Source organism: Microcaecilia unicolor, chromosome 13, assembly GCF_901765095.1.
Source record: "Microcaecilia unicolor chromosome 13, aMicUni1.1, whole genome shotgun sequence".
Classification (NCBI taxonomy): domain Eukaryota; kingdom Metazoa; phylum Chordata; class Amphibia; order Gymnophiona; family Siphonopidae; genus Microcaecilia; species Microcaecilia unicolor.
This window is the reverse complement of record NC_044043.1, coordinates 4,928,939-4,954,843: the sequence shown is the minus strand read 5'-3', so window position 1 is coordinate 4,954,843 and position 25,905 is coordinate 4,928,939. Positions and strand designations below refer to the sequence as shown.

At 48.6% G+C, this 25,905-nt stretch overlaps 1 protein-coding gene across 6 annotated transcripts in view; it reads left to right on the top strand.

The window, feature by feature from the left end:
- PAFAH1B1 (platelet activating factor acetylhydrolase 1b regulatory subunit 1) overlaps positions 1 to 25,905 on the top strand; it is a 137,094-nt gene that overhangs the window by 9,073 nt on the left and 102,116 nt on the right. For all 6 annotated transcript variants that reach the window (XM_030185587.1, XM_030185586.1, XM_030185582.1 and 3 more), the window contains exon 3: positions 11,349 to 11,433. In XM_030185587.1, the coding sequence (XP_030041447.1) occupies positions 11,349 to 11,433 (85 nt within the window). The remainder of the gene's footprint in view (positions 1 to 11,348; positions 11,434 to 25,905) is intronic.

The following is a 25,905-nucleotide window of genomic DNA, read 5'->3' as shown; positions in this document are numbered from 1 at the left end:
TCCATTCTTTTAGTCGCTCTTCTTTGAACCTTTTCTAATTCCGCTATAACTTTTTTTGAGATACGGCGACCAGAACTGAACTCAATACTAGTGCGGACACACCATGGAGCAATACAGAGGCATTATAGTATTTTCGGTCTTATTCACCATCCCTATCCTAATTCCACCATGCTGTTTGTTTTTTTGGCCGCTGCCGTACACGGAGCAGAGGATTTCAGGGTATTATCTACAGTGACACCGAGATCTTTTTCTTGGTTGCTGACCCCCAAGGTGCACCTTTAGCATCAGGTAGCTATGATTTGGATTCTTCTTTCTAATGTGGATTACCTTGCATTTGTCCATATTAAACTTCATCTGCCATTTAGATGCCCAGTCTTACCAATTTCCTAAGGTCTTTGCAATGTCTCTTCCTTGTCATCAAGCAGATGAATCCATTACGAGTGGGTTGTGTCCATCAACCAGCAGGGGGAGATAGAGAGCACTGAAAAACCGTAGTGCCTCATGGCCAGCTAGCTCCATCTGCCTCTTCAGTATTCTCTATCTCCCCAGCAGGGTGGTTGCAGCTTGTTCAAGCTCCTTCAGAAAATCTGCCTGGGGTGGCTCCTGTGCTGTTGCCAGTTGTAGCAGGGGTGTTGTGACTGATGGTGCCCACTTTAAAGGCAAATAGGTTAGCCCTTTCCCTGCCTTACCCAGCCCCCAATGTGGAAGTAGACAATTAGGCAAGCCCTGTCCTGCTCACGCTGTGGATGCAGGCACATAGGTTCGCCCTTTCCCTGCCTTTCCCATGCTACTGATCCTCCGGAGTTGGAAATTTGCCTCTTTTGCTGTTGCCTCAAATTTTCCTCACAGCGTTAAAAAAAAAAAAAAAAAGTCGCGTCGCGCTTTGGTGCTGCGATCCCAGAAAAGAGGTTTTCTTCTGATTGTGCAGCGTGACTGGAGCTCGGAGACTCGGTCTGGTGAGGTAAGAGCATTTTGTAGCTCCTCCTGGGAGGTCCCGCGTTTGGAATGATTTTGGTGCGAATCCGCCGCATTCGGTGGTGGCTGCTGAGAAAGTTAAGCGCTGTTCCGTTTGTGGCAAGCGCAAATCTGCAGCGGGGCTCTGTAAGGCGTGCTTTTCAGACGGTAGAGCCGGCCCGAGCATGGCGAGCGATGTTCCTTCGCGCTCCGTGGAGCTGGCAACGGGCGTCATTTTGGAAGGTGCGACCCCCGCCTGAGGCGGAGGAGTTTGAGCTTGGTGGGGCGCCTCATGTAGAGTTTAATAAAAGAGCGGTTTCCCCCGGACTGGAACCGGGAGGCCAGGGTGAGCCATTTTCCCCTGAATTTGTTTTATTGTTGCATAATGCATACATGTTAAAAAGAGCTCTTCTACAGGGGTCCCCTGCGGCCCTGCTTTCTGTATCCCATCCAGTGGAGTCTGGCCTTGGATTACAGTCAGGCGCGTTTTCCCCTGACTGATGGCCATAAGGCAAGCGCAGAAGGGTGGATTCCCTTTCAGAGGTGGCGCACCCCCTTTTTGCCCCCCGTGGTCTGGATGTGAGGACTCTGAGGGGTCTGGCAAGCCTTTGTGGTCTGGAGAGCCAGAAGATGGTGCAGGATTGCCACCGGATCCAGATGATCCTTCCACGGTGAGGATTTTCCACCGCGATGAGCTGCCAGCGCTTATTACTGATGCCTTGCAGGTCCTCTCTATAGAGTACTGAGACCTCCTCCGGTAATCCGAGGATGGCAAGTACTAAGAAGCCTGCTCGAGCCTTTCCTTTGCATGACTGCATCCAAGAGCTTATCACGGCTCAATGGGCTGACCCTGAGGGGCCTTTGAAAGTCGCCAGGGCTAGGGGAAAATTATACCCTCTAAGTGAGGAGCATTTGGCGCGCCTAACAGTGCCTAAAGTGGATGCACTAGTCACGGCTGTGACAAAGAAAACTACCCTCCCAGTGGAAGGAGGAGTTGCCCTGAAGGAAATGCAGGACCATCGCCTGGAGGCAGCTATGAAACGGTCCTTTGAAATTTCAGGCCTATCCTTACGGGCGTCTGCATGCAGCTGCTACGCTGCCCGAGCCTGCCTCGCTTGGTTACAACAGGCAGTGGAACAGCCCGGAGATGGAGAGGAGCCCCTTACGGAGGCGGCACCGCGGATGGAGTCGGCCTTGTCCTTTTTGTCTGACGCCCTTTATGATCTGGTCAGAGCTTCTAAACAGATGGCCGTAGCGGTGGCGTCTCGCCGTCTTCTGTGGCTACGGCATTGGGCAACGGACATGGCCTCTTAGCAAAGGTTGGTGAAGTTGTCCTTTCAAGGCCTTCTCCTGTTTGGTGATGAGTTGGAGAAAATTGTAAAAGGCCTGGGGGATGCCAAACCCCAGTGCTTACCCGAGGATAGTCCGCGGCCTTCTTCCAAGAGTCAGGTGGTTCCCTCCTCTTCCTGACCTCGCTTCCGTGAAGCTAGAAGGTACTGCCCGGGGCATTCTGCTGGGTTTACTTCACGTGCCCGCTTTCAGCAGAGGAACTCCTTTCGCTCGGACAAACGTTCCGCAGCAGCAGACTTAAGACCTGGAGTTCAGGGCGGCCCTCTCAATGATGGTGCGCCGGCCCCCTCCTCGATTCCTGTGATAGGAGGACGACTTTCCCTCTTTCTCGAAGAATGGGCCAAGATTACCTCAGATCAGTGGGTCTTGGACCTGATCAGAGAAGGCTACAGAATAGAATTCAATGCCCCGATAAGAGACATATTTGTAGAGTCCCGATGCGGTTCTACCGCCAAACGGGCGGCGGTAGAGGAGACCTTGCAAGACTTGATTCACATAGGGGAGGTTTCCCCTGTGCCTCCCGCCGAATGTGGCTCTGGCCGTTACTCCATTTACTTCGTGGTGCCGCGAAATGGAGGGTCTTTTTGGACTATCCTAGACTTAAAAGAAGTCAACAAGTCTCTGAGAGTGCGGCATTTCCATATGGAACCCCTGCGCTCTGTCATAGTGGCGGTACAGTCAGGAGAGTTTCTCATGTCTCTGGACCAGAAAGAAGCTTACTTTCACATACCAATTTGGCTCCTGCACCAGAGGTTTCTGCGTTTTGCGGTGATGGGAAAACATTTCCAGTTTCGGGCCTTGCCTTTTGGCCTCGCCACAGCTCCCCCGAATCTTTTCCAAGGTAATGGTGGTAGTAGCTGCCTTTCTCAGGCGCGAGGGTATCCGGGTTCACTCGTACCTCGACTACTGGCTCATCAGAGCGGACTCTGCAGAACAGTCATCATGTAACAGCCAGAGTGGTCTCAGTACTGCAGTCTCTGGGCTGGGTTGTCAATATAGCCAAAAGTCACCTGACCACCTCTCAATCTCTACAATATTTGGGGGTCCGGTTTGACACAGCCTCTGGGTTTGTCTTTCTACCCGAGCAAAGGCGGTGCAAGCTTCAGAACCAGGTCCGTCTGCTCCTGAGGATGCCTCGCCTGCGAGCTTGGGACATAGTCCAGCTGTTGGGGTCGATGACGTCCACCTTCGAAGTGGTGCCATGGGCGAGAGTGCACCTGACACCTCTGCAGTGTTCCCTGCTTCAACGATGGCCTCCAATTTCTCAGGATTATCAACGCAGACTTATGTGGCTCCCTGCAGCCCGACTCAGTATGGAGTGGTGGCTCTCAGACAGCATGCTGTGGCGGGGAATGCTGCTAGTGGTCCCCGATTGGTACCTGGTGGTAACAGATACCAGCCTGAAGGCCTGGGGAGCGCATTGCCAGGGAAGGCATGCCCAGAGTCTCTGGACATCCGAGGAGTCGGAGTGGTCTATCAATCGCTTGGAGTGAAAAGCGATATTCCAGGCGCTTCTGGCCTTTCAGACGACCCTGGAGGGACTGGCTGTTAGAGTTCTGTCGGACAATATGACAGCAGTGGCCTACATAAATCGACGTGGCGGCACTCAGTGCCAAGCACTGGCTGCAGAGGCCACTCAGATATGCCAGTGGGCCGAGCTACATCTGTAGTTTCTATTAGCTCACATTGCAGGTCAGAGCAACGTGCAAGCCAATTATGTAAGCCGGCATCAAGTCGACCCAGCGGAGTGGGAACTGGCAGACGAAGTGTTCCTTCAGATCTGTCCCAAATGGGAGACGCCCGTAGCGGATCTTATGGTGTCAAGCGCAAATGCCAAAGTCCCGTGCTTTTACAGCAAACTGAGAGATCCTCGCTTGGTGGGTTTGGATGCCTTGGCTCAACCCTGGCCTTAGGGCCTCCTGTATGTGTTCTCTCCTTGGCCCTTGATAGGGCGAGTACTCCTGCGGATTCGGCTTCATCAAGGAGAGATGGTTCTCATTGCCCCGGATTGGCCCAGGCGACTGTGGTATACGGACCTCCGGTAGATGCTGGTGGAGGCTCCCCTTCCTTTTCCTCTGGTACCGAACCTGTTGTCACAGGGGCCCGTGACCATGGAGGATGCCTGCCGCTTTGGTCTTACGGCATGGCTATTGAGAGGGCAGAATTGAGAGACCAGGGCTATTCCAACAAGGTCATCGCCACTCGCCTTCAGGCCCGCAAGCGTTCCACTTCCTTTGCCTATGCTCTGATTTGGCGCCAGTTTGAGGCTTGGTGTGCTGCTAAAGCGATTACACCCCTGCGGGCTTCTGTCTCGCTGTACTTTTTGCAAGATGGTTTACAAAAAGACTTGGCCTATAATTCCCTGAGTGTTCAAGTGGCAGCCTTAGCATGTCTTCGAGGGAAGGTGGCTGGCCTCTCCCTGGCTGCTTATCCGAATGTGACACGGTTTTCTTAGAGGGGTGCTTCGGCTCCGTCCTCCCGTGCGGGCTCCGTGTCTGGTCTGGAACCTGGTGTTAGTTTTAAAGGCCCTTCAGTGTTCGCCCTTCAAGCCGCTTAGGCGAGCTTCGGAGAAGGATGTGACCTTAAAGACTGTCTTTTTGGTTGCCATTACATCGGCGAGACGGGTGTCTGAGCTCCAGGCGCTGTCCTGTCGAGACCCATTTCTGCAATTCTCAAGAGTCCGGAGTTATGGTACGTACGGTGCCTTCCTTTCTGCCTAAGGTGGTTTCAGCGTTTCGCCTAAACCATCCTATTTTCCTGCCCTCCTTTTCTAGAGAAGATTTTCTGGAATCTTTTGGGCAGTTGCACCTTCTAGATGTGCGAAGGGCTCTGTTGCAATATCTGCGCATGTTAAATCCTTTCAGGAGCTCTGATCACCTTTTTGTTTTGTTGTCGGGTCCTCGCAGAGGGTCTTCAACATCTAAAGCTACTCTGGCTTGTTGGCTCAAGGAAGCTATTTTTTCAGCATATCTGCTGTTTGGGCTGCCTCCGCCTGAAGCCTTTAAGGCACATTCCATGAGAGCGATTTCCTCTTCTTGGGCTGAAACTGGAGCACGCTCTCTTCAAGAGATATGCAGTGCAGCGACATGGGTGTCTAAGCTCTCATTTGGCCGACATTACAGGCTGGATGTGGCTGCCAGGAGAGATGCGCATTTTGGAGCACAAGTGCTGGCGTGTGGTGTGGCCTGTTCCCACCCTATCTAGGGATTGCTTTGATACATTCCGTTCATAATGGATTCATCTGCTTGATAACAAGGAAGGGGAAAATTAGGTTCTTACCTTGGTAATTTTCTTTCCTTTAGTCATAGCAGATGAATCCATGAGCCCACCCTAATTGATTGATTGCTGTTTTGGGTTCAGTTTTTCCTGTAGATATGTTCCCTCATTGGGAGAAGTTGGAAAACAGTCTTCAGGATTTCTGTTCTGTTACAGGAGGTTGAGTTTGTCCCTCCTTTGAATTACTGCTCCTGTTCTGGGGCGTTTGCTGTGAGGAAAGTTCATGTTATTCTACTTTGCGGTATAACACTGCTTTGGAAGCTTCAAATACTGAGAGGCAGATAGCTAGCTGGCCAAGAGTCACTATTTTTTTCAGTGCTCTGTATCTCCCCCTGCTGGTAGGTGGACACAACCCATTGGTAATGGATTCATCTGCTATGACTAACGGAAAGAAAATTACCAAGGTAAGAACTTAATTTTCCCTTGCCTCTGTCCCATGACTCTTTAATCTTCTCAACCTCTGACGACATGGAAGGCGAAATTCTTACCTGATAATTTCCTTTCCTTTAGTTTGATGTACTGTTCAGAAGCCTGCTCCCTGAATACTAAAACCTCTGGCTCTTTTTTGTGTGTGTTCTACTCTTTTCTTTACATTAAAAAAAGAATTAGTTGAGATAAGATAATGTGAGAGGTAATGAGGCTGTCCTCTGAGATAAAGGGTAGCAAATGCCACTCTGTGGTGGTATCCTCACATACTTTTTTTTGTAGCGGCAGTGGTTGATGGGGCATGAGTGTGCATTAGAAGGGGACCTTCTGCTTTGGCAGACACATTCTGGAACTTTCCCTGTGCACCAGCAGATTATACCAGTAAGTTCACTGGAAAAGCCTAGCTTTTTTTTTTTTTTTTCTCTACCTCTATCTACTGGTAGGAGGGGATAACACCCACATGTTAAGAATGGTGCAGCTGTCTAAATGAAATGAAATTATCAGGTAAGACATAATTTCTCTTTCATAACCTTGGTATTTTTGATTCCTCTCTGACTTTTGAAAGTCATATCCAGCAGTTAAATTGACCTACAGTAAGCTTGACATGTCAATAGATCTTTCCTTCTTTTTCCATAGATGATGATCAGAAATTAGTCTGTCTTAGTTTTATTGCCCATGGACTATTGCAATGTTTTGTATTTTGGGTCTTAAAAAAAAAAAAGCATTAATGAAGTTGCAGTCAATTCAGAATTGTGTTGCTCTCTTGGGTTAAAAAAAAAAAGTTGTTACCATTCTTTCATATTTTGCATTGGTTGCCAAAGCACACAATTTATTTTGCCTTTAAAATAATGCATGGCATTTGTCCTATATATTTTTTTAATTTTTGATTACAATCTCAACACAATTCCCATTTAATGCTGCAAAATTGTGCACTCTTATCCGCCAATCCTGCCGAATGCCATAAAAACAACACATGATTTGGCAGCCTTCTGGAAACTATTAGACTAACCTGTTCAGAGAGACTTATCAAAAGGACCCTTCTTAAAAAACAGGACATCAGAACTGTACCAGAATTAGTTAACATTGAATTATTCTTATTTTGGTTACTTTATCACGTCATTATTGAACGCTTTTCACTACCCTTGATTTCAGCACCTGAAATGTATTGATTACCGATTTTATTCTGATTTACTGTGTACTCTAGATACTCTGATTGGAACATTCTTCTGTATTTCTTATTCCGGAAATGGTGATCGCCACTACGGTATTTGTAAGCCACATTGAGCCTGCAAAGAGGTGGGAAAATGTGGGATATAAATGCAGAAAATTAATAATAGCATGTGAGTTAGAACTACTATTAAGCTGCTAAATTACTGAGGCTGCTTCGTTACTGTGTAGTTCTTTGCCTATTGACTTGAGAATGTGATTTATTTTTTTAATTAAACTTTAAACATAATAGAACATGAACATAAAAACCAACAAATGTCTCAATCCCAAACCTGCACAGGAAGATAGCTGATAACATACTGTCATTCTTCAGTACATGGCTCACACCGCCAATTCCCGTTATAACCCCTGGTCCCTTGCCCCCCCCCCCCCCCCTCGCTCATGTTATTACTGTTTCCAGCATAACAAAACTAGTCCCATGTGAGTAGTACAAGCCCCCCCCCCCCCCCCATTCAAAGGGGACACATCTCGCTCAAGGCGGTGCAGGTAACCTCTCAAGCCAGCAAATGTAGGCCTGCCATGTATTATTAAATTGCATTAACCTATTTCTGCGAAGGTTAGTGAGCTTAGACATAAGATGTGCAAAATTTTCCTTGTTCTGGACCTGAAGGAGTGAAGGCACTTCTTGCTGCTTTCAGGCTGTCGCCAGTAGCAGGCGACCTGCCGTGAATATGTGATGTGCCAGTCTGCGATTATTCACACGTAATTCATTGGGTCCGAAATGGAGCAAAAAGCTAGCTATAGTTGGGTTTACCCAAGCTCCCTAAACCTCTGACACCCAGCCTGCTATTGCTCCCCAATACTGTGTTGTGCTTTGGGAAAAGACCATCATATATGTATAGAGGTGCCCTGACCCCCCCCCGCATGTATGCCAACACCTATCAGATCCATTCCAATAAATAGCTTTCAAGCACACAGGAGTGAGGTGCCAATGATACAGCAGTTTATATCTATTCTGTATTAAACTACTAGATACAGATACTCAGAAGAGTTTTATATATCCCCTCCCATTCCCGTTCAGTGAGGTGGATTCCCAGGTCTTCCTCCAATTGTCTAACATATTTTAGAGGAGGAGGCAGCTGGTCCAGTAAGACCCTGTAAAAAACTTGATATACATCCCCTGCCACTACTCTCGTGCATTGCTTGTTCAAGTGGTGTGATTGAGAGCTGTAGTTCCTTCCCTGGCATGAAGCTGGTTAAAATCAATCGCCAATATGGGAAAGCATCCCTCCCCAGCCCATATTCCTCCTTCAAATCTGGGAAATCTACCTGTACTCCCTCCTCCATCTTCTTGTAAAGCATATGGGGGTAGCAGAAAAATAAGGTCGTCCCGGGAGGAGACAGTTGTGTGCCGTTCACCAGAGTTTAAGATCCTGGGAAATTATAGGGTTGGTTAGTGCATATAAGCTTGCCTAAAAGCCCTGCCGACAGCCAGGACAATGCCCATATCGGGGTTTCTTCCAAATAGGATTGCTCCATTCTGACCCATGTATTTATTTAGCACATTTATATCCCACATTTTCCCACTTAGTTGCAGGCTCAGTGTGGCTTACACAACACTGTAGCAGTAGGCTCCGGTTCAATAATATAAGTACATAGTAAATTCATAGGCATGTAATAACATTAGTATAGGCAACAGAGCGACAATGAGGGGATGATGATAGAAGTCTAGTACAGTCCATATTTTCCTGTGTTGCGGAAGTAGAGGATTAGTTTGGGTCTTGGGTGTAGGCCTTCTTAAACAAGTTGGTTTTCAGTAATTTCCTAAAGTTAAGATGGTTGTGGATAGATCTCACGGTTTTGGGCAAAGTGTTCCACAGTTGTGTACTTAAGTACGAAAAGGTGGGTGCATAAGTTGATTTGTATCCAAGTCCATTGCAATCTGGGTAATGCAGATTTAAATAAGTTCGGGATAAGCTGGTACTGTTTTTGGGTGGAAGTTTTATGAGGTCCAACATGTATCCAGGAACTTCACCGTAAATAGTCCTGTGTACAAGAGTGCAAACCTTGAAGGCAATTCGTTCTTTGGTGGGAAGCCAATGCAGGTTTTCGCGAAGGGGTTTGGCACTTTCAAATTTTGGTTTTCCAAATATCAATCTGGCTGCTGTATTCTGTGCGCTCTGAAGTTTCTTTGTCAGTTGTTCTTTACAACCTGCTTAGATTCCATTGCAGTAATCTAACTGTCTTAGTACCATTGATTGCATTGGGTTGCGAAATACATCTCGAGGGAAGAAATGTTTTATTGTTTATTTCCACATTGAGTTGAACATTTTCTTTGTAGTTGAATTTACTTGACTTTCAAGTGTCAGATTGCGGTCATTTATGACGGCAAGCAGTTTTAAGCTATCCGAGATTGGGAGAGAGTGGTTTGGGATGTAGGTTGAAGGTTTATACTTATTTATACTTATGCCGATTACATTGCCAATTGACCAAATATTTAAGTTGGGCAGCTTAATAGTAGGCTCTGAAGTTGGACACCCCCATCCTTTCTCTTTCCCAATGTTGAAAAAGCATCTGTTTCTGCACCCTTAGTGGTTTCCCCTTCCATATAAACTGGAAAACACATCTATGCAGGTTTCGTAAAAACTGATAAGGCACAGGAACCGGTATGGATGCAACTAGATATGCATTTTAGGTAGCAGTACTTTCCTTGTCATCAAGCAGATGAACCCATTACGTATGGGTTGTGTCCATCAACCAGCAGGGGGAGATAGAGAGCACTCAACTTTTCACAGTGCCTCATGGCCAGCCAGCTCCACTGCCTCTTCAGTATTCTCTATCTCCCCAAGCAGGGTGGCTGCAGCTTCTTCGAGCTCCATCAAAAATCTGTCTGGGGGTGGCTCCTGGCTTGCCAGTTGTTAGCTGGGGTGTTAGAGGCTATAGCAGCTTCACTTTGAAGGCACATAGTGCCCTCCTAAATTTTGGGCTCTATTTACTTGCTAGTTTGTGTTTCATCTTGCCCTGTTCCTAGAAACAGATATTATACTTCTACCAGAGTTCTGCCTGACTGCACAGTGCAGAATTTGCGCAGGGTTCACTATTTTTGCACAGAATCTGCGCTTTGAGGGGCATTAAAATGATGTAGGAATGGGCCGCGGTAAAGGAAAGCTGGTTGCCACTCTCCGAGGCTTAGTGGGCCCTCCCTGGGCCTAACTTAACACAGAAGAGTGGCCTCTTCAGGAGCAGGTAAGAACCCAACTCTTTCTTGCCCGCTGCCACCACTCTGGCCAGTGCCGCCGCTTCTCAAAATGGCCACCAAGACTTAAGCGATAATCTAGTGAGGCTGCTGCAGGAAGTCTCGATGACCATTTGGGGAACTTAAGAGGTACTCCTGATGTATCTCCTCCTCTTCTCCAGTAACTGGACCTGTGGGGGTGGGGGGATCTTGAAAAAAATGGGAGTATGATTGTGTGAAGGGGGGGGGACTGGAAAAAAAAGAATTTGGATGTAATGTGGGGGGGGGGGGGGGGGCTCAAAGGTGGATGCAGTGTGGCGAGGGAGGGTGCTGGGAAAATATGGATGGTATATGTACAGGGAGGAGGCTGTAATATTTAAATTATGACAACTCTGCAGAATTTTGAATATTTTTGTCAGAATTCCAAGAGGAGTAGTAATAGTTGTCAGTGTGCATTACCAAGGAAATGAAATATGTCTGGATTAAATTAGTGCAGTTGATCACAGGGAATTTTGTAATCCTGTGTGTGCTGCAAAGCTAGGGGTAATGTCTTAGTTTGCAAGGGCAGTTGGCACTTTGCGGGATGTTGGGAATGTAGTGTGTGTGGGAGGGGTAGCTTTTGAGAATGGAGCTATTTGTAGTGTGGAGGGGCACTTTTTTATCGTTGTTTTGTTAGGTTTATCATTTTTGTGTATTTAAAAAATTTTTTTAGTGCTGTTTATTGCCTTGAACTTTGTTTAGATTAACAAATTAGTTTTAGTCGGATTTAGCTTTTACCTTTTTTCAGTAGTAGCTCAAGGTAAATTAAGTTGAGGTGTAGGTATTTTCCTGTCTACTGAGCTTTGAAGTCTGTCTGTACCTGTGGCAATAGAATAAATGTGTGCAATATCTGAAAGGAATACAGAACAAATGGCATTTTAAATAACTTTTTTTCTTTCAGAAATCGAGCAATAGCAGATTACCTGAGGTCTAATGGCTATGAAGAAGCCTATTCAGTTTTTAAAAAGGAGGCAGAGTTAGATATGGTGAGTTCAAATTACTGAACTTCTTTTAAATTGTAAAATTATTTTGCATGCATCACTAACGAAGATGTGTTGAAATGGAGACATGCCTTCACTTCGATTTTTTTTCTAATAGAATGTACGCTTAGTATTTCAAAATCCTGTTCCAAACCTAAGACAGTACTGATAATACCACTGACAAACACTATTTGCTCACTGTTTGCTTTATGAACATATATTGGTGATGGTCAAAAATCCACAACTGAACTATTTAAATTAGTTAATAACCTAATTAACACCGAAGATCTTCAATCCTCAAATGAACCTGCACCCTCAGCTGAGGACTTGGCAAAGTTCTTTGAACAAAAAATTATTTTGACTGTTTATCCCTGAAGTTTCCTTAATGATGTCTTAACAACGCTTTCTATTTGGTTATTGATTGCTCTTTATCTTTTTGGAGTGACTGGTTTTCTCTGTCCTGTGATTTATTGTAGCTCTTTTTCCTTTCCGTTTTATACAGTGGGGGAAATAAGTATTTGATCCCTTGCTGATTTTGTAAGTTTGCCCACTGACAAAGACATGAGCAGCCCATAATTGAAGGGTAGGTTATTGGTAACAGTGAGAGATAGCACATCACAAATTAAATCCGGAAAATCACATTGTGGAAAGTATATGAATTTATTTGCATTCTGCAGAGGGAAATAAGTATTTGATCCCCCACCAACCAGTAAGAGATCTGGCCCCTACAGACCAGGTAGATGCTCCAAATCAACTCGTTACCTGCATGACAGACAGCTGTCGGCAATGGTCACCTGTATGAAAGACACCTGTCCACAGACTCAGTGAATCAGTCAGACTCTAACCTCTACAAAATGGCCAAGAGCAAGGAGCTGTCTAAGGATGTCGGGGACAAGATCATACACCTGCACAAGGCTGGAATGGGCTACAAAACCATCAGTAAGACGCTGGGCGAGAAGGAGACAACTGTTGGTGCCATAGTAAGAAAATGGAAGAAGTACAAAATGACTGTCAATCGACAAAGATCTGGGGCTCCACGCAAAATCTCACCTCGTGGGGTATCCTTGATCATGAGGAAGGTTAGAAATCAGCCTACAACTACAAGGGGGGAACTTGTCAATGATCTCAAGGCAGCTGGGACCACTGTCACCACGAAAACCATTGGTAACACATTACGACATAACGGATTGCAATCCTGCAGTGCCCGCAAGGTCCCCCTGCTCCGGAAGGCACATGTGACGGCCCGTCTGAAGTTTGCCAGTGAACACCTGGATGATGCCGAGAGTGATTGGGAGAAGGTGCTGTGGTCAGATGAGACAAAAATTGAGCTCTTTGGCATGAACTCAACTCGCCGTGTTTGGAGGAAGAGAAATGCTGCCTATGACCCAAAGAACACCGTCCCCACTGTCAAGCATGGAGGTGGAAATGTTATGTTTTGGGGGTGTTTCTCTGCTAAGGGCACAGGACTACTTCACCGCATCAATGGGAGAATGGATGGGGCCATGTACCGTACAATTCTGAGTGACAACCTCCTTCCCTCCGCCAGGGCCTTAAAAATGGGTCGTGGCTGGGTCTTCCAGCACGACAATGACCCAAAACATACAGCCAAGGCAACAAAGGAGTGGCTCAGGAAGAAGCACATTAGGGTCATGGAGTGGCCTAGCCAGTCACCAGACCTTAATCCCATTGAAAACTTATGGAGGGAGCTGAAGCTGCGAGTTGCCAAGCGACAGCCCAGAACTCTTAATGATTTAGAGATGATCTGCAAAGAGGAGTGGACCAAAATTCCTCCTGACATGTGTGCAAACCTCATCATCAACTACAGAAGACGTCTGACCGCTGTGCTTGCCAACAAGGGTTTTGCCACCAAGTATTAGGTCTTGTTTGCCAGAGGGATTAAATACTTATTTCCCTCTGCAGAATGCAAATAAATTCATATACTTTCCACAATGTGATTTTCCGGATTTAATTTGTGATGTGCTATCTCTCACTGTTACCAATAACCTACCCTTCAATTATGGGCTGCTCATGTCTTTGTCAGTGGGCAAACTTACAAAATCAGCAAGGGATCAAATACTTATTTCCCCCACTGTAAATTGTGTTTAGAAAACTGTACACTGCCCTGTTCATGTCAGTATGGGCGGTATAGAAAGTCTAAAATAAACTTTAAACTACCAAAATAAGAGCTAATCTGATAGGACGTAATCATTGTTATAACTTTGATCAACCCCAGAACATCATCCTTCATCAAAATGATGGTATTATAGCTGATAGGATTTGGTCTTGTTTTAACCTTCGTTCCATTATGGAAGTTAAAAACCTTTCTAAATAAATATTCACATTCTCATTGTACACTAGACATATGCCCCAGCTATATCCTATCAAAAGTTCCAGACTTTTTCATCAGTATGTTCCATTAATGCATATGTTCTAAGCTATAGAATAGTTCCTTCCCTATGGAGAAAGGATTTCCTAACTCAATTTGGGAAACAGAATGATGTGATGAATTACAGACTAGTGGCCTCTATAGTTCATAAAGGTCATGGAAGGTCTAGTAGCTAAACAATTAATGGACTGTCAAGCGTTTCCTTGCTTTCTCAGAGGACAAGCAGGCTGCTTGTAGTCACATATGGGTCGGCGGCCCCAGGAGCGGAGATTTTTCTAGTAAAGTCTAAAGAGCTTTGCTATAAAGCGCGGGATGGATGCACTGTGCATGCGCGGCCATCTTCCCGCACACGTCTGTTCCCGCCTCAGTTTTTTCTTTTCCGCGGTGGAGAGTTGCTGCTTGTCGGTCTCTTTTAGGTCCCAGGAAAAACTTAGGCTCCCTTTTTGCGTGCTGTTTGCCGTCTTTTTCTTTTTTTCTTTTCTAGGAAAAAAAAAAAATGAAATCCCTCTTTTTTTTCCCTTAGCTTTTGGCCTTAAGTTTCCTTTCGGTTCCGTCGCGGCCTTTTGGACCACCTGTCCGCGGTTCCCTTTTTTGTGCCCTGAGTTGGCACAATCGAGCCGTTTGACTTCGCCGCTGCGATTTTTCCGCTGTCGTCAATAAAGCCTTCAAGCGGCGTCAAGAAGTGTGCTCGGTGCCAGTGGTCGATCTCGGGCACTGACCCGCACTCCTGATGCATTCAGTGCCTTGGGCCCGACCATCGCCCAGACGCTTGCAAGTTGTGTCTTAGCTTGAAAAAGCGGACATAGGCGTCGAGAAGAGCTCTTCAGGACCGCCTTTTCGGAAGCTCCGACTAATTCCTCAGTGTCTGTCAACATCGGCACCAGGGATGGCATCGACATCGGGAGTAATGGCTTTCCAAACTTCCCCTGTAGCTGGAAGTAGTGAGCCATCGACTGGGTCTCCACGTGTCTCGAAGGCTCCTGCTATGCAGGCCCACTGGGACCGACCGATGTCGGACCCGAAACCGAGGTGGCATGTGGATTCCACGTCCTCTTCGGTACCAAGGAGTACCAGTGACGTTCTTCGAGCGAAGGTGAAGAAGCATCGGCACCGGTCTCCCTCGAGGCATGGTACCGGGAGCTCTGGGGCGTCGAGGGATTCGGCACCCGGAAAGCGCCGACGCCGGAACTCACTTATCCATACAAGAGGTGTCGGTGCGTCGATCTTCGGACAGCCCAGTACCGCCTCCCAGGCCTTCGCAGATTCTCACTTCGCCGGTACCGGCCCCACAGCCTTCCTCGACAGCGATCCTTGAGGAGAGCATTCGAGCCATTCTTCTAGGTCTCCTGGAAGGGCTGCTGCATCAGTCTGTTCTGGTACCGGGAGTGCTTGCACCCTCGGTACCGTCGATGGAAGCGGCGGCTGGCTCCGTGCCTGTGGTCAGGTCCCCGATGCCTTTCTCCTTCATTGGGGGAAGGGCCTGTTGTACGCATATCCTCCCATACCTCTCGTGGGGAAGACTTTGCTGAAACTCAAGCAAGACCGCGGAACCATGATTCTGATTGCACCCTTTTGGCCACATCAGATTTGGTTCCCTCTTCTTCTGGAGTTGTCCTCCTAAGAACCATGGAGATTGGAGTGTTTTCCAACACTCAGAACGAGGGGGCGCTTCTGCATCCCAACCTCCAGTCTCTGACTCTCACGGCCTGGATGTTGAGAGTGTAGACTTCACTTCCTTGGGTCTTTCTGCGGGTGTCTTTCGAGTCTTGCTTGCTTCCAGGAAAGATTCCACAAACAAGTGTTACTCTTTTAAGTGGAGGAGGTTTGCCGTCTGGTGTGACAGCAAGGCCCTAGATCCTCGCTCTTGTCCTACACAGACCCTGCTTGAATACCTTCTACACCTGTCAGAGTCTGGTCTCAAGACCAACTCTGTAAGAGTTCATCTTAGTGCAATTAGGCCTACCCTGTACACGATAATGAAAAGCACTATCTCTGGACAGCCTTTAGTTGTTTGCTTCATGAGAGGTTAGCTTTTGTCAAAGCCCCCTGTCAAACCTCCACCAGTGTCATGGGATCTCAAAAGTCGTTCTCACCCAGCTGATGAAGCCTCCTTTTGAGCCACTGAATTCCTGCCATCTGAAGGTTATCAATAGAAATCAAACAAAATAAAACATGGAAAAGAAAATAAGATGATACCTTTTTTATTGGACATAACTTAATACATTTCTTGATTAGCTTTCGAAGGTTGCCCTTCTTCCTCAGATCGGAAATAAGCAAATGTGCTAGCTGACCGTGTATATAAGTGAAGGCATTCAAGCATTATTATGACAATCTGACAGGGTGGGAGGAGGGGGGTGGGTAGGAAGTATGCATGGGGACATCAAAGCATATCATTGATATTCTAACACCCTCCCCTCACCTATCCACACCCACCCTGTTAGAATATCAATGATATGCTTTGATGTCCCTCGAATTGAGGCTATTCAGGGAGCGGCTAGCCCCGGACGGGATCTGAGAGCCCAGGGCGAGTTTTTCTCCCTGATTTTGTGTTGTTATTGCATAAAGCATACATGCTGAAAAGAGCTCTCCCTCAAGGGTCGTCTGAGGGCCCCTTCTATTCTCCCCCCTGGTGGATTCTGGCCTGGGACTGCCCACTGAGGCTATTTTCCCTGATAATTGGCATAAAGAAAAGCGTAGAAGGGATAATTCCCCTTCAGATTGTGGTGCACCACCCCCCCCCCCCCCCCCCCGTGGTCGGGCTGTGAGGATTCGGAGAGTTCTGTCAGGCCTTCGTGGTCTGAGGAGCTCGAGTCAGGTGCAGAATTACCACAGGATCTGGATGATCCCTGTGCGGTGAGGATTTTCCACCGTGATGAGCTGCCAGCGCTTATTTCAGATGCCCTACAGGTCCTTTCTATTGAAGAGCCTGACAGTGGCACGGCCTCCTCTGTGAATCCTAGGATGGCTAGTACCAAAAAGCCTGCTCGAGCCTTTCCTTTGCATGACTCCATCCAAGAGCTTATTTCCACTCAGTGGGCTGACCCCGAGGGACCTTTGAAAGTTTCCAGGACTATGGGGCAATTATACCCTCTGCGTGAGGAGCATTTGGCTTGCTTTGCAATGCCTAAAGTAGATGCCCTAGTCACTGCGGTGACAGAGAACTACCCTCCCTGTGGAAGGAGGAGTTGCCCTGAAGGATATACAAGACCGTAGGCTGGAAGCAGCACTTAAACAGTCCTTTGAAATTGCAGGTCTTACTGTTCGGGCGTCTGCATGCAGTTGTTATGCTGCTAGAGCCTGCCTGGCGTGGTTGCAACAGACAGTGGAACAGCCCGGAGGTGGAGCGGAGTCCTTCTCGGATGTAGCTCCGCGGCTGGAGTCGGCCTTGTCCATGTTGGCTGATGCCCTTTATGATATTGTCAGAGCTTCAGCTAAACAAATGGCAGTAGCAGTGGCGGCTCGCCGTCTTATTTGGCTACGACATTGGGCAGCGGACATGGCCTCTAAGCAAAGGTTGGTGAAGTTGCCCTTTCAAGGCCTTCTCCTATTTGGTGAGGAGTTGGAAAAAAAAAATTGTTAAAGGCCTGGGAGATCCTAAACCCCAGCGCTTGCCCGAAGATAGGTCGAGGCCTTCCTCCAAGGGCCAGGCGGTCCACTCCTCTTATAGACCTCGCTTCCGTGAAGCTAGAAGGTACCGCCCGGGGCGTTCTGCTGGGTTCACTTCTTGTGCCTGTTTTTCAGCAGAGGAACTCCTTTCGCTCGGACAAGCGTTCTGCAGCCACCGGCTCTAGCCCTGGAGTTCAGGGGCGACCCTCTCAATGGTGGTGCGCCGGCCCCCTCCTTGCTTCCTGTCATCGGAGGACGTCTTTCCCTCTTTGCCGAGGAGTGGGTCAATATTTCCTCAGATCAGTGGGTTCTGGACCTGATCAGAGATGGCTACAGAATAGAATTCAACGCCCCAGTAAGAGACATGTTTGTGGAGTCCCGATGCGGTTCTGCAGCCAAACGGGCGGCGGTAGAGGAGACTTTGCAAGGTCTGATTCAGTTAGGGGCCGTGTCCCCGGTACCTACCGCCGAACACGGCTACGGCCGATACTCCATCTACTTTGTGGGGCCGCGAAAAGGTGGGTCTTTTCGCCCTATTGTGGACTTAAAAGAATTAAACAAGTCCCTGAGAGTGTGGCATTTCCACATGGAAACCCTGCGCTCTGTCATTGCTGCGGTACAGCCAGGAGAGTTTTTCTCATGTCTCTAGACCTGAAAGAAGCTTACTTGCACATACCAATTTGGCCCCCTCACTAGAAGTTTCTGAGGTTTGCAGTGTTGGGAAAACATTTCCAGTTCCGTGCCTTTTAGAAGGTAATGGTGGTAGTAGCTGCTTTGCTCAGGCGAGAAGGTATCAGGGTTCACCTGTACTTAGACGACTGGCTCATCAGAGCAGACTCTGTAACAGAGAGCTATCAAGCTACAGCCAGAGTGGTCTCAGTACTTCATTCTCTAGGCTGGGTCGTCAATATGCCAAAAGTCACCTGACCCCCTTGCAATCTCTAGAATATTTGGGGGCCAGGTTCGACACAGACTCGGGCTATGTATACCTACCCGAGCTAAGGCGGTGCAAGCTTCAGAATCAGGCCTGTCTGCTCCTGAGGATGCCCCGCCCGCGAGCTTGGGACGTTGTCCAGCTGCTGGGATCCATGACAGCCACATTGGAAGTGGTACCCTGGGCGAGAGTGCACCTGAGACCTCTACAGTATTCCCTACTTCAAAGATGGTCTCCAGTTTCTCAGGATTATCAATGCAGACTTTCTTGGCTCCCTGCAGCCCGACTCAGCATGGAGTGGTGGCTCTGACAGCAATGCCGCTGGCGCTCCCCGATTGGTGTCTAGTAGTGACAGATGCCAGCCTGAAGGGCTGGGGCGCACATTGCAAGGGGAAGCATGCCCAGGGTCTATGGACACCCGAGGAGTCGGAGTGGTCCATCAACCGCCTAGAGTTGAAAGCGGTGTTTCAGGCGCTTCTGGCCTTTCAATTGACCCTGGAAAGATTGGCTTTCAGAGTGATGTCGGACAACACGACAGCACTGGCCTACATAAATCGACAAGGCCGAACAGATTTGCCACTGGGCCGAGCTGCATCTTCAGTTTGTCGGCAGCTCACATTGCAGGTCAGAGCAACGTGCAAGTCGATTATCTAAGCAGGCATCAGATCGATCCAGCAGAGTGGGAACTAGCAGACTAAGTATTCCTGCAGATATGTGCCAAATGGGGCAAGCCCGTGATGGATCTTATGGCAACAAGTTCAAATGCCAGAGTCCCGTGTTTCTTCAGCAGACGGAGAGATCCTCGCTCGGCAGGGTTGGATGCCTTGACTCAGCCCTGGCCTCCAGGCCTACTATATGTGTTCCCTCCGTGGCCCTTGATAGGGCTGCACCCAGGAGAAGTGGTGCTCATTGCCCCGGATTGGCCCAGGAGGCCTTGGTATGCGGACCTCCAACAGATACTAGTGGAGGCTCCCCTTCCTTTACCTCTGGTACCGAACCTGTTGTCACAGGGCCCAGTAGCCATGGAGGACGCCTGCTTCTTTGGTCTTATGGCATGGCGATTGAGAGGGTGCAATTGAGGGACAAAGGCTATTCAAACACAGTCATTTCCACTCTCCTGCAGGTCCGCAAGCGTTCCACTTCCGTGGCTTATGCCAGGATTTGGTGCCAGTTTGAGTCTTGGTGTGCTTCAAAAGCGATCACACCCATGCGGGATCCTGTCTCGCTGATTCTGGACTTTTTGTAGGATGGTGTACAAATAGGCTTGGCCTATAATTCCCTGTGGGTGCAAGTGGCAGCGTTGGCCTCCCTTCGTGGTAAGGTTGAAGGCGTGTCTTTTAGCTGCTCATCCAGATGTGGCATGGTTTCTTAGTGGGGTGCTTCGGCTCCGTCCTCCCGTGCAGGCACCCTGTCCAACTTGGAACCTGGGGCTAGTTTTGAAGGCCCTGCAGGCTACTCCTTTTGAGCCGCTTCGGCGAGCATCGGAGAAAGATTTGACAGTAAAGGCCGTTTTTCTTGTGGCCATTACTTCGGCGAGACGGGTGTCAGAGCTCCAGGTGCTGTCCTGTAGAGACTCATTTCTGCAATTCTCAGAGTCCGGGGTCACGGTTCGGACAGTGCCTTCCTTCATGCCTAAGGTGGTTTCAGCGTTTCACCTAAACCAGCCTATTTTCTTGCCCTCCTTTGATAAGGAGGAGTTTCCAGAATCTTTTGGGCAGTTGCACCTGTTGGATGTGCGCAGGACTCTGCTGCAGTATCTGCGAGTTACTATCTCTTTCAGGATCTATGATCATCTGTTTGTTTTGCTATCAGGTCCTCGCAGAGGGTCTCCAGCGTCTAAAGCCACTATTGCCCGCTGGCTCAAAGAAACTATCTTTTCAGCTTATCTGCTTGCTGGCCGGTCTCCGCCTGTAGCCTTTAAGGCACATTCTACTAGAGGAATTTCCTCCTCTTGGGCTGAAACTGGAGCACTCTCTCGTCTGGAGCACTCTCTCGTCAAGATGTATGCAGTGCAGCAACATGGGCTTCTAAGCTCTCTTTTGCCCGACATTACAGGCTGGATGTGGCTGCTAGGAGGGATGCGCGTTTTGGAGCACAAGTGCTAGCGCGTGGTGTGACCTGTTCCCACCCTATATAGGGATTGCTTTGTTATATCCCATATGTAATGGCTTCATCTGCTTGATGACAAGGAAGGGAAAATTTAGGTTCTTACCTTGGTAATTTTCTTTCCTTTAGTCATAGCAGATGAATCCATGAGCCCTCCCTCAGTGGTTCATTATGTGGTTAATGTTTATTTTATGTTTAGTTTTTCCTCTAGATATGTTCCCTCATTGGGAGAAGTTGGAAAACAGTCTTCAGGATTTCTGTTCTGTTACAGGAGGTTTTTTTTTTTTTTTTTTTTTTGTTACATTTGTACCCCGCGCTTTCCCACTCATGGCAGGCTCAATGCGGCTTACATGGGGCAATGGAGGGTTAAGTGACTTGCCCAGAGTCACAAGGAGCTGCCTGTGCCTGAAGTGGGAATCGAACTCAGTTCCTCAGTTCCCCAGGACCAAAGTCCACCACCCTAACCGCTGGGCCACTCCTAGGTTGAGTTCGTCCCTCCTTTGAATTGTTGCTCTTGTTCTGGGGCATTCATCCGCTGTGAGGAAAGTTCATGTTATTATGCTTTGCAGTGTTACACTGCTTTGGAAGCTTCAAATACTGAAGAGGCAGATGGAGCTAGCTGGCTATTAGGCACTATGGTTTTTCAGTGCTCTCTATCTCCCCCTGCTGGTTGATGGACACGACCCACTCGTAATGGATTCATCTGCTATGACTAAAGGAAAGAAAATTACCAAGGTAAGAACCTAATTTTCCCTTTGTTGAGGGAACCGCTAGAGGGAGGAGCGAGTGGAATTTGCTCCTGCCCCCATCTCTCCCGCTGGAGCAATTTGGGCAGGAGCAAATGCAAAATGTGTATAGGGGAGATTCAGTGGGAGGGGGCGAAGACCCCTTTAAATGTTAATACACGTTCCAGCAGATATTCAGCCGGATCCTGCTTAAGTTCTGGTGGCCAGCAGGATCTGGTGAGCCATTGATATTCAATACCAGTGTCTGGACTTGGCCCTGCATTGAATATTGGGGCCTAATTTAGCCAGAAGTGGTCAGCATTTAAAAAATAACACTGCTTCTGGCTGAATATCAACGAGTTGTGTTCTTAAAAAGTGTTTTTGATAGTTTGAGTGATTAGAATACTACAACTGAAGGAAAGCGTTTATTTTGTAAAATTAATTTTCAATATCTGAATACTTCAAGTAGAAGTTAAAGTGAGGCAGTAGCTTGGTCCTTTGCCCCTCAGAATCACTTTTAACTGTGTTAATTTTTATTTAACTGCTTAATAAGCTTTTATGCTTGTATTTTAGAAAAGTAGAATACTTGGGTATGATTACTGCAGAGTTTGTGCACCCTGTTTTTGTTGAAACATGGCCCATGTCGGGACATCAATAAGAGTTCTTCCATAGCGCCTGATAGATCAATCCATAGACAAGTGGGTTATGTCCATCCACCAGCAGGGGAGAGAGAGCAAACTTTGACTCCCTATATATGGTCACGTGGAACCAATTCCTCAGTATTCTATCTAGCAGGGAATGGTCACAAGACTCAGCAGCTCTGCTTTGGTCTCCTCTCCTACTTTGTAGGTGTAGTTGAGCTTGGATTTGGGCTCCTCTCCTGTTTTGCAGGTGTAGTTGAGTTAACCCCCGGGGTTGAGGGCTCTCCCAGGCTTGGGATCGAGCGGTGACACCTGGTGATGCCAGGTCCCTCCCTTCTCCCCCCTCCCGCTGGAGCCAGCGCAACGTGAATTTTCTCCTGTTGAAGTGTAAAAAAAAAAAAAAACCACAGAAACTGAGGAACAGCTGTTTGCTCACTCGGGCAGATTCGTTGCAGCTCCGGATTTTCAGGTACGGAAAGCTTAAGCAGGAGGGGGTTCCGGAAGGTATGGTGCGGCGCCTGTATCCTCGGTCAAGTGCCGACGGGAGAAGCGCTGCCTTTTTTCGGCATTGCCCGCCTTTCCCGCCCTTTTGCCGCCAGTTGCGGAGCTCCTTCCGCGATAGCCGCCCGTCTCTCGATGGCGACTTCTAATGTATTTTTCCCAGTTCGCGATGGCTAATTTTCGGAGCAGGGCGGCTCAGGAAAAGCTCCTAATTTAAACAGGAGCGCTTTTGCTTCCCGCATGGTGCCTTCTCGGACCGAAGCAGCGGGCGCCATCTTGGCTTTGCGCACCTCCATGTCTCTGCTGCTTCAGCTGTTTCAGAGACGGTGTTGCTGTGGGTGCAGAGCATGAAGCTCTTTTACCCAGATTTCGTGCCTTTAGGCACCAGGTTTTTCGCCTTTAAGGGCTGGGTCTCCCCGGGCTGATAGGAGCTCTGCGGGCCTCACAAGCACCCCAGGGTAGCTCCCCTGTATCTAGACCTGGAGTCTGCGGTTTTTGAGGTAGATGTGGGCAGCAGGTCTAGGTTTCCCAGCGCTCAGGTGTACATGCAGGAGGACGTGAGGTCTTCTCAGATGGAGCAGAGGTTTCCGCTCCTGCCCACCTTTTTCGCCTTGTGCGGGCTTTGAAAAATCTGGGAATCTCAGCACCTCATGGTGGGTCTTCCTCGGTAGGTCTTGTAATCAGAAGGTGGCTGGTTCGATTCCCCCTATTACTATGGGGAAGTAGTAGTTGCCGCCTTTTGTATCGGCACCAGGCGCCCACCTAGGGCCTTCCTCCTTTCGAGGCACTGAAGGCTCTTATGGCGAGGCTTTGGGGTTTCTCAGGAGGCTGCCCTTCGGGTCGCGAAGGTCATGCAGCGCTTGTTCCCCTTCTTGAGGGATAGCACGAGTCTTCCCGCCTTCCTACCGTGGAACCTCTTGTCATACATGGACCAAGAATGGCTTTGCCCGTTGGAAGGCAGCACCGCTCTCAGGAGGTTAGAAGCCGCATTGCAATGGGTCTTTGTACAGCCTCCTGGTGTAGTAGGCGGCTGTTTGCGGCTCCTACGTGGTCGGGCCTAGCCTTACTCCCTTGCAACAGCTTCCTCGCTGTGAGAGCTAATAGCGGCTTGTCCAACCTTAGAATTGGTTGGGTCTATGTGGCGGATCAGCTATAGTAGCCTTCGGGCTGCTACTAAGGAACTTTTCTTAGTCGTTTCTGCCCGCTGTTGGCCTTCGCTTTGCCATGGGGCAGCTGACACGACTTATAAGGGCTGTAGGCAAGTTACCTTTCACTGTTAAGCTCCTCTTCGGAGTCGAGCTGGATAAGATAGTGTCGGAGGTGGGAGATTCCAAAGGAATCAAGCGGCTCCCAGAGGTCAGGAACAGGGCGATTTCTCGTATGGTCTCTTCCAGGGGCTGTTTTCGAGGAGCCCTCTGGTATCGTCTGGATAATGCTCTATTTCTAGCAGCGTCAGCCAGCAGGCTTTTCGTGGAGACCATCGCTTCGGCGGTAATGCTACCTGAACTACCTCTAGGGCTCGTGGCCTTTTTGGGGGACCTGGCTCATTACCTGGATTTCATCGGAGGACGGCTGTCTTCCTTCCTGGGTGAGTGGGTCAGGGTAGCTATGGACGATTGGCTCCTCGGAGTCATCCGGAACGGTTACAACTGAAGCATTTATTCTTGGCCTCTCCTTGCAAGTCGCTGCACAAGTTCGCGGCAGTCCAGCGGTCTCTGGACAGTTTTTCTGTCGGGCCCTTTCCGGTGATACAAGGTGGCATAGGTCGCTGCTGGTTACCAAAGACAGGAGGTTCCTCTCGGCCTATTCTCGATTTCGGGAATCAACAAGGCCTTGAGAGTGAGTCACTTCAGGATGGAGTACCTCCGGTCGGTCTTGGCCACCGTAAGGAAAGGGAAAATTTCTGTCGGCTCTGGTCAAGCACAGGCCTATTTGCACATTTCTTTTTTCAGCGTTCCACTTGCAGTCCGGACCCCATGTTTCAGTTCCAGGGCCTCCCTTTCGCGCTGGAACAGCGTCTCGGATCGTCTCCAAAGTGATAGTCGTCATGGCGGTTGTTCTCAGCAAGTCAAGGCAGTGCTCCCTTACCTACTTGACTGGCTGGTCCGGGACCATCTTTTGAGGAAGGTGTGAGAGCCATGGTTAGGGTTCTCTCCCTACTGCGATCCTTGGGTTGGATTATCCATCTGGAGAAGAGTCGGCTAAGTCCTTCACACTCTCTGGAGTGCCTAAGAGTGATCTTCGACTCTCAGGTAGGCAGAGTCTGTCTTCCAGAGGCGGGGAAGTAGTAGTTGCAGGCTTAGGGCTCCAACTTGTTTCCCAAGTCAGCGTCTCGAACCTGGGAGGCCAGTACAGCATTCTCTGCTCAGCCGTTGGTCGCCAGTGTCGGAGTATTGCAAACAGACTCTCTCGGTCTGGGCATGCCCCGGACAACGCTCGCGTGGTTTGTAGTCACAGCGGATGCCACTTTGTCAGGTTGACCTTCCTTTAGGAGGGCCTCCAAGGGGACTGTTTCTGGGTTCTCTTAGACTTTAGGTAGCGGCCTTGGCCTGCTTTAGAGGACGGGTGAAGGGTTTCTCTCTCGTCCATGTTATGGTGTGCTTCTTAAGGGGAGTGAACCAGTTGGCACCTCCCCCAAGCTTGATCATCTTTTCGTGAAATCTTGTCTTGGTCCTGCGAGCAGTACGGAAGCCTCTTTTTGAGCCTCTTTCTCGAATTTCGCTGAAGTTTGCGATACTGAAGTCTGGGTTTCTGGTTGCACTTTCTTTGGCGAGAAGAGGGTCAGAACTTCAAGCCTTGTCTGGTAGAGTCCCTTCCTGCAGTTCACGGCAGCGGAGGTCTCTATACGCACAGTACTTTCCTTTTTGAATAAGGTGTGTCTTATTTTCATGTGAATTAACAACTCTGCCTCTCTTCGTGCCGAGCGGAGGATGATAACGTAGGAGTTTTTCGTCCTTCAATGCCTGGATGTTAAGCGAGTGTTGTCACATACTTAAAGGTGAGAAATGTTGTCCGGGAGGCGGATCATCTTTTTTGTTTTGTTTGCTGGGCCTCACAAAGGTCACAAGTCTTCCAGCCCTTCAGTGGATCGTGGGGTCAAGGAAGCTATGGATTCAGCATACATTCTTTCGGGGAAATTACCGCCAGTGCATCTGAAGGTTCATTCTATGGGAACCTCGGCGGCTTCTGTGACAGAATTGAGATCGATCTCTCTGGAGTACATTTGTAGATCGGCGTCTTCATCTTCAGTTCATACCTCTTGCAAACACTATCACCTGGACAGGGCCGCAAGGGGTTGATGTGGCGTTCGGCGCCTCGGTGTTGCTGTTTGGCATTTCTGAGTCCCACCCTGGGTAAGTACTGCTTGGGTACATCCCACTTGTCTATGGATTGATCTATCAGACGCTATGGAAGGTAAAATTATGTATCTTACCTGATAATTTTCTTTCCATTAGTCTGTCTAGATCCCTGATGGCGAACCTATGACACGCGTGTCAGTACTGACACGCGTAGCCATTTTCGATGACGTGGCCGCATACAGAGAAGCAGCGGCGTTCCTTGCTGACACCCGGGCGGATC